Source organism: Dendrobates tinctorius, unplaced genomic scaffold (genome assembly GCF_039654945.1).
Source record: "Dendrobates tinctorius isolate UK_male_01 unplaced genomic scaffold, ASM3965494v1 ptg000203l, whole genome shotgun sequence".
Classification (NCBI taxonomy): domain Eukaryota; kingdom Metazoa; phylum Chordata; class Amphibia; order Anura; family Dendrobatidae; genus Dendrobates; species Dendrobates tinctorius.
In genome coordinates, this window is record NW_027361870.1 from 862,728 (window position 1) to 871,141 (window position 8,414).

General features: G+C 39.5%; 1 protein-coding gene across 2 annotated transcripts; it reads right to left on the bottom strand.

Annotated features, from left to right (window-relative positions):
• Window positions 1–2,384: 2,384 nt before the first annotated feature.
• LOC141057239 (uncharacterized) lies at window positions 2,385–7,005 on the bottom strand. 2 transcript variants are annotated; one of them, XM_073553772.1, is made up of 3 exons: window positions 5,608–7,005; window positions 3,229–3,260; window positions 2,385–2,919 (listed from the first exon to the last, which is right to left on the bottom strand). In XM_073553772.1, the coding sequence occupies exons 1-2, from the start codon at window positions 6,334–6,336 to the stop codon at window positions 3,246–3,248; spliced, it is 744 nt and encodes a 247-aa protein (XP_073409873.1). In that variant the 5' UTR covers window positions 6,337–7,005; the 3' UTR covers window positions 2,385–2,919; window positions 3,229–3,245. The 2 variants fall into 2 exon arrangements, with proteins under 2 accessions (XP_073409873.1, XP_073409872.1); XM_073553771.1 differs by having other exon boundaries at window positions 3,229–3,263.
• Window positions 7,006–8,414: the final 1,409 nt, after the last annotated feature.

Consider the following 8,414-nt stretch of genomic DNA (forward strand, 5'->3'; position numbering starts at 1 on the left):
GAAGGGTTGTTTGAAAACTCGGTCATGCCTTTCGGTCTGACCAGTGCTCCAGCGGTTTTCCAAAATTTCATTAATCATGTGTTCTCTGATTTCATTGGACATTTTATGGTGGTATATTTGGATGACATTGATCTACTCTCCTGATAAACAGGCTCACATTGGTCATGTTCGGGCAGTTCTCCAAAGGCTCCGGGAGAACTGTCTCTTTGCTAAATTAGAAAAATGCTTATTTTTTGTCCAGGAACTGTCTTTTCTGGGGTTCATTGTGTCTGCTGAGGGGTATCGCATGGATCCTAATAAGGTGCAGGCCATTGTCGAGTGGGTTCAGCCTTGTGATTTGAAGGCTCTGCAGCGTTTCCTAGGATTCGCCAATTATTACCGTAAATTTATAAGGGGGTTCTCGCAGGTGGTTAAACCCCTCACAGACATGACTCAAAAGGGGGCCGATATCAAGAATTGGTCAACCGCAGCAGTAGCAGCATTTTAGTTTTTTAAAAAAAGGTTTCATGTCTGCCCCGGTTCTTATTCAACCGGACCCGTCGGAACCATTTATTGTTGAGGTAGACGCCTCAGAGGCGGGGGTGGGGGCGGTATTGTCCCAGGGACCTGCCACTTTGGCCAATTTGAGACCTTGCGCCTTTTTCTCAAAGAATTTCTCCCCTTCGGAGAGAAACTATGATGTGGGGAATCGAGAACTTCTGGCCATAAAGTTGGCCTTTGAAGAATGGAGGCATTTTCTGGAGGGGGCTGTCCATCCTATAACAGTAATTATGGACCACAAAAACCTAGCTTACATTGATTCAGCTAAAAGGTTGACTCCCAGACAGGCTAGATGCTCACTTTTTTTTCCCGGTTCAATTTCTCGATCACTTTTCCGCCAGGATCTAAAAATGTCAGAGCGGATGCCTTGTCACGCAGTCTAGATCCGGTGTCCCCCCCCGGAACCTCTGTCCTCCATTCTTCAGCCTGGGGTGGTGGTGGCAGATATTTCTAATATGTTGGAACGGGAGATTCGGGAGGCTCAGTCTCTGGCACCTCCGACTAAGCCGGTGGATAAGCTTTTCGTGCCAGCACAGTTTTTCCTCAAGGTCCTCCGGGAGTTCCATGACTCAATTCTGGGTGGACATCCAGGGACCTCAGCTACCCGGAAGGCCATTGCTAGAGTATTCTGGTGGTCTGCTTTAGCCTCTGATGTTGGGGAATATGTGTCTGCTTGTGATGTTTGTGCCCGTTCAAAAACCCCCCATAACCGGCCGGCCTGGGAATTGGTACCACTGCCAATTCCTGGGAGACCATGGACTCATTTGTCCATGGATTTCATCACCAACCTTCCCCCCTCCAAGGGTAATACCGTTGTTTGGGTTGTAGTGGACAGGTTTAGTAAGCAGGCACATTTTGTACCTTTGGCAGCTCTACCTAATGCGGAAACGTTGTCCAGATTGTTCATTGAGCATGTGGTGCGGTTGCATGGGGTACCCTTGAATGTGGTGTCTGATAGAGGAGTGCAATTTGTTTCCAGGTTTTGGAGGGCTTTTTTCAAGAGATTGGGTATTGGTCTGTCCTTTTCATCCGCTTATCATCCTGAGACTAATGGGCAGACCGAGCGGACCAATCAATCTCTGGAGCAAATTTTGCGTTGCTTGACCTCAGCCCGACAGGATGATGGGTGTTTTGTGTTACCGTTGGCCGAATTTGCATTTAACAACCGTATTAACCAGTCTACGGATACATCTCCCTTTTTCTGTAATTATGGGTTTCATCCTCATTTTGGAGAATTTTCCCGTTTGAATTCTGGGTGTCCTGGGGCGGATGAGACGATCATATAAGAAAAAAATCCGGCACTCCCAAATGCAAAAAGAAGTTCCTTTTTATTTTTCACAGCTTAATAATCCACATGATGTACATTCAATAACGTTTCGGTCTCTATAATGGACCTTCTTCAGACTGAAAGTGACACAATGAAAGAAAAAAGAAAACAAAAAATACATAAATAAAATAAATAAAACAAAGCTGGTTCTCAAAACGCCTATCAAAATACAAATACTATCAATGAAGACTAGATCTGCACAGGAAACCAGATTATATAAGAGTGAATCATATGCGCATCATATTTATCTAGTGGTCACAAAAATAAGAACACATAGTAATCATATACAAATTTCAGAGAGGTAAAGTATCCCATATGAGACAACACCAAAAATATCATACAGCATAATGTAGAGAAATACAAATACAGATGGAACTCCCAATACACGGGTTACTGAAGAGATCTTCCATATAGCTATCAAATCGTCATTTAGCTAATATCATTAACAAAAGCAAGTGAAAAAATGCCCAAAAGACTGACATCAGAGATCTTGAAAAAAAAAAAAAAAAAAGGGGGAAAGGGATAAATAGCTAGTAGAGCAGAAATACTCAATGACCTAGTATATGTCTAACAACTTGAATAATATTATTAAGGTTCAAAGTGACCCAATAGGTCACAATCATGTTGATTAATCTAAATAGACTCCACTGCTTCAAAAAACAGAGGCTGAACAGTCCAACTGACATCCATAAACGCAGAAAAAGTGCAAAAAAAGTAATGCAATAGTGCTTACCATGTGGAGCTGTGAGAATCGTCACGTGCAGGAAAACATGCGCTGTCAGTTGTATGCTGCCATAAGAAAAAGTGCGCTACTGGCGGTTGTATGCCGCCGGGATATATACCCGATGGGAGTGCGCGCACATGCGCACTGGTGTAAACTCACAACTGGGGAGAGGCCGAGAGTGAGGGGTGAAACGCTCCATGGAGCGCAAACCGGAAGTGCGTCATAGAGACTGCCCGCGACCGGAAGTAGTGGAACGCAGTATAGATGAAGCGATATATTCAATGGTGACTCATTCCTTCAATGTGGCTAATCCCTCAATGCAGTGACACTAGGTAGAAAGAAACAAATGCGCGTTATATGGCAGCAATTTATATGTTGCGTAATGTACAATGTTAATAAGAGAAAATAAGGAAAATTAATTTATTATCATGCTCAAACAAAAGGAAGAATAGGGAAAAGGGGAACAAAGAAAAAATATAAAGTAAAAATATGCATAACACTAGAAAAAAATTAGAAAATAACTACATAAAAAACAGACAAATAACTAAAGAAAAAATAAAAAATATAACTATACGATGGGAATCAGAAAAACAAAAAATGAAAATTAAAAAATAACAAAATATTATAAACACCATACCCCTCAAAAGATACTTTCTAACGAGATTGCTGCTGCTGTGAAAAAATGAAAAAAAAGGGGGGGGGGAAAGAAAAAGAGGGTTAAAAAAGATCTCATGATATCAACCTTAAAATAAACTCATAACATCGTATTCTCTATTCAACCCTTTGGGTTCCAAAGTTTGTAACGAATGAATCCAAAAGGCCTCTCTGAGCTTTAATGATTTAACCTGATTGCCCCCTCTTCTATGTGCTGGAATGTGTTCGAGGACAAGAAACTTTAATTGGGCTATAGTATGTCCCGCATTATGAAAATGAAACGGTATGGGTAGATGATGGCGTCCACAACGTATATCTGACTTATGGTGAGAAATCCTATCTTTCACGTTCTGTGTCGTTTCACCTACATACAATTTGCCACAAGGGCATTTAATCGCATACACCACAAATTTAGAATCACAGGTGTAGTACCCCTTGATAGGGATGTCTACACCTGTCTGTGGATGTGAAATAGAGGAACCTTTTAAGACATTAGCACATTGTGCACACTGTAAACACGGAAAGGTCCCTCTTTTCTGTGTTTGGAGAAAACTTTGCCTAGAAATTTTTAATGCAGAGCCAATATCTGCTCGAACGATCTTATCTCTCAGATTATTGGGTCTCCAAAAACATGGGAGAAAAGGGACCTGAAAATCGGGTATCTTCGGGAAACTATCCCGAAGTATAGACCAATGTTTACGGATTTTCTTGTGCAGTCTGTACATGAAAGGATGGAAAGTATGCACGAAGGGAATTCTAGAACCCATACTCAGTTTATTGCGGGAACGGTTGTCATCTCGGCATTTCTTGAGCAAATGGCGGGGATAACCCCTCTCCACAAATTTATCTTCCATACTGTTTAATCGTGTGGAACATATTAGGGGATCACTAACAATCCTTTTAACTCTATCAAATTGTGAAATGGGAATTGATTTTTTCACTGCCACTGGATGACAGCTTTGATATAGCAACAAGTTATTCCGGTCCGTTTCCTTTGTAAATAAATCTATCGAGAGATTACCAGAGGAATCTTGTATAATCAAAGTATCTAGAAAACTAATACTAGTTTTATGACTATTCAAGGTAAAGGTCAATTCAGGCCAAACACTATTGAGGTATATATGAAATTCCTCTAATGAGTCAAGTGATCCATGCCAAAGGCAAAATACGTCATCGATGTACTTACGCCAAAGTAAACAATGAGATTGGTAGTTGTCATGTGGATATATGAATTCTGACTCAAACTGAGCCATGAAGCAGTTGGCATAGGGGGGTGCCATATGCGACCCCATAGCTGTCCCCTGTATCTGAAGATAAAAAGAATCTTCAAAAAGAAAAAAATTCTCTGTCAGTACCATTCTCAATAAATCCATCAAAAAATTAATGGCATTAGGCTCAATTGTAGACCTCTCTAATAGAAGTTTAGTTGCTCTCATTCCCTTCTCATGTTGAATAGAAGTATACAAGCTGTTAACATCAAAGGTCACCAATAAGGTGCCTTCTGGTAATTGACCAAAACTCTTTATAATCTCCAGAAATGCCCCAGTGTCCAAAATAAAAGAGGGAGTATCCTTAACTAATGGAGTAAGTGTTCTCTCTAGAAGTTGGGACAAAGGGGATAAAATGGAGTCAGTTGATGCGACTATCGGTCTACCTGGGGGATTATAAAGCCTTTTATGTATCTTTGGGAGTGTGTAGAAAACAGGAATAATCGGCTCTATCTTAGATAGAAAATCTCTCGTCTTCTTATCGATCGTACCTTCCCCCAATGCACGTGTCAATATCTCCTCAACTTTATCCCGAATAGATCTTGTGGGATTATGAGGTAGTGGTAAATAAACCTCCCTATTCATAAGTTGTAATAAAATCTCGTTGCGATAAGCTAAGCGGTCCATAACGACCGTGGCTCCCCCCTTATCCGCTGGTTTGATAATTATATCATGATCATGGATTAGGGCTTGTAAGGCATCCCGTTCTGTCTGATTCAAATTAGAGAGGAAACTCAATTCACCCTTGGTGATCTGTTTAGTATATAATAAAACTTCCTTCTCTATTAGGGAAATAAAAGTTTCGACCGGTGGACTTGTTCTAGGTGGATTAAAGGTACTCTGTAGTCTAAGGCCCAAATCAGTAATGTTTACCGGTGTTTTAACATATTCTAATCCCCTAGATGGAGTGGGTAACTGTGTACCAAAATGAGCCTTTAGCCTCAGGTTCCTATAGAACCTTTGTAGATCTAGATCTAACTGGAAGGTGTTAAATTTATATGTAGGACAAAAAGACAGTCCTTTTTGTAATAAAGCTATTTGTGAGGGATCTAGAGATTTAGAAGAAATATTCACAACCAGATTTGTTATGTTACCTGTCTCGTGCTCACTATGTGGCGATTGGTGTCTGTGGCACTGGCCACCCCTCCTCGTCCTCTTCTTAGATTGTATCTCCTGTCTTGGCCTAAAAAAGAAGATTTGCCTGTGCTTGTTTTCTCGTTGTCCGAGCTTGAGGCTGAGGAGCCGTCTGTAAATCTGTAATTGCGATAGTTCGGACGAGAAGAGCCGGTAGAGCCCTGCCATCTATAGACTCTTTTTTGTAGGTAATCTTGTGTATCACGAATAAACTTCTGGCGTTTACGCTTCTCAGTCTCTTGTCTAAATGTTTCTAGACTCTCCTTGGTACGGCTAGCAATATTATCAAATTCTTCCTTCGATAGTGTATCCTTAAGTTGTCTTTCAATATTAACAACCTTCTCTTGTCCACTCTTTATATCCTTGTTCAGATGTTCAAGAGTCAAGGCCATCAAATCCAATGAGCATTTATTCAAAATCCGTTCAAATTTTTCACAGAAGTCAGTATTATTCTGAAACAGAGTGGGTCGCAGTGATACCCTAAGGCCTCTTGGTATTCGCTGTGTTCGAATATACTCTGCCATAGTTGCGCTATGTAACTCCAGACCTATAAGATGTCGAGATTCCCTCTCAAGGTCTCGCGTCTTGAATTCACTTCCAGGAATTTGTAAAAATTCACTTGATGTAGTAACCTGTGAGACTATGTCAGCTACTTCTGTCTCATTGAATGAGAAACTATTGGCAGACATCTCACAAAAATAATTTTTCTTCGAAAAACCAGTAGTAGCGGGTGCCCGTGTGTATGGTCAACTACAGTATAACAAAAAGACACGTCACTCCGATAATTCGATAAGGGGTGCTCAAAACAGGATACCAGTCCCAATAAATCATATAAGAAAAAAATCCGGCACTCCCAAATGCAAAAAGAAGTTCCTTTTTATTTTTCACAGCTTAATAATCCACATGATGTACATTCAATAACGTTTCGGTCTCTATAATGGACCTTCTTCAGACTGAAAGTGACACAATGAAAGAAAAAAGAAAACAAAAAATACATAAATAAAATAAATAAAACAAAGCTGGTTCTCAAAACGCCTATCAAAATACAAATACTATCAATGAAGACTAGATCTGCACAGGAAACCAGATTATATAAGAGTGAATCATATGCGCATCATATTTATCTAGTGGTCACAAAAATAAGAACACATAGTAATCATATACAAATTTCAGAGAGGTAAAGTATCCCATATGAGACAACACCAAAAATATCATACAGCATAATGTAGAGAAATACAAATACAGATGGAACTCCCAATACACGGGTTACTGAAGAGATCTTCCATATAGCTATCAAATCGTCATTTAGCTAATATCATTAACAAAAGCAAGTGAAAAAATGCCCAAAAGACTGACATCAGAGATCTTGAAAAAAAAAAAAAAAAAAGGGGGAAAGGGATAAATAGCTAGTAGAGCAGAAATACTCAATGACCTAGTATATGTCTAACAACTTGAATAATATTATTAAGGTTCAAAGTGACCCAATAGGTCACAATCATGTTGATTAATCTAAATAGACTCCACTGCTTCAAAAAACAGAGGCTGAACAGTCCAACTGACATCCATAAACGCAGAAAAAGTGCAAAAAAAGTAATGCAATAGTGCTTACCATGTGGAGCTGTGAGAATCGTCACGTGCAGGAAAACATGCGCTGTCAGTTGTATGCTGCCATAAGAAAAAGTGCGCTACTGGCGGTTGTATGCCGCCGGGATATATACCCGATGGGAGTGCGCGCACATGCGCACTGGTGTAAACTCACAACTGGGGAGAGGCCGAGAGTGAGGGGTGAAACGCTCCATGGAGCGCAAACCGGAAGTGCGTCATAGAGACTGCCCGCGACCGGAAGTAGTGGAACGCAGTATAGATGAAGCGATATATTCAATGGTGACTCATTCCTTCAATGTGGCTAATCCCTCAATGCAGTGACACTAGGTAGAAAGAAACAAATGCGCGTTATATGGCAGCAATTTATATGTTGCGTAATGTACAATGTTAATAAGAGAAAATAAGGAAAATTAATTTATTATCATGCTCAAACAAAAGGAAGAATAGGGGAAGGGGAACAAAGAAAAAATATAAAGTAAAAATATGCATAAAACTAGAAAAAAATTAGAAAATAACTACATAAAAAACAGACAAATAACTAAAGAAAAAATAAAAAATATAACTATACGATGGGAATCAGAAAAACAAAAAATGAAAATTAAAAAATATTATAAACACCATACCCCTCAAAAGATACTTTCTAACGAGATTGCTGCTGCTGTGAAAAAATGAAAAAAAAGGGGGGGGGGGGGGGGGAAAGAAAAAGAGGGTTAAAAAAGATCTCATGATATCAACCTTAAAATAAACTCATAACATCGTATTCTCTATTCAACCCTTTGGGTTCCAAAGTTTGTAACGAATGAATCCAAAAGGCCTCTCTGAGCTTTAATGATTTAACGTTGTGGACGCCATCATCTACCCATACCGTTTCATTTTCATAATGCGGGACATACTATAGCCCAATTAAAGTTTCTTGTCCTCGAACACATTCCAGCACATAGAAGAGGGGGCAATCAGGTTAAATCATTATTTTCTAATTTTTTTCTAGTTTTATGCATATTTTTACTTTATATTTTTTCTTTGTTCCCCTTTTCCCTATTCTTCCTTTTGTTTGAGCATGATAATAAATTAATTTTCCTTATTTTCTCTTATTAACATTGTACATTACGCAACATATAAATTGCTGCCATATAACGCGCATTTGTTTCTTTCTACCTAGTGT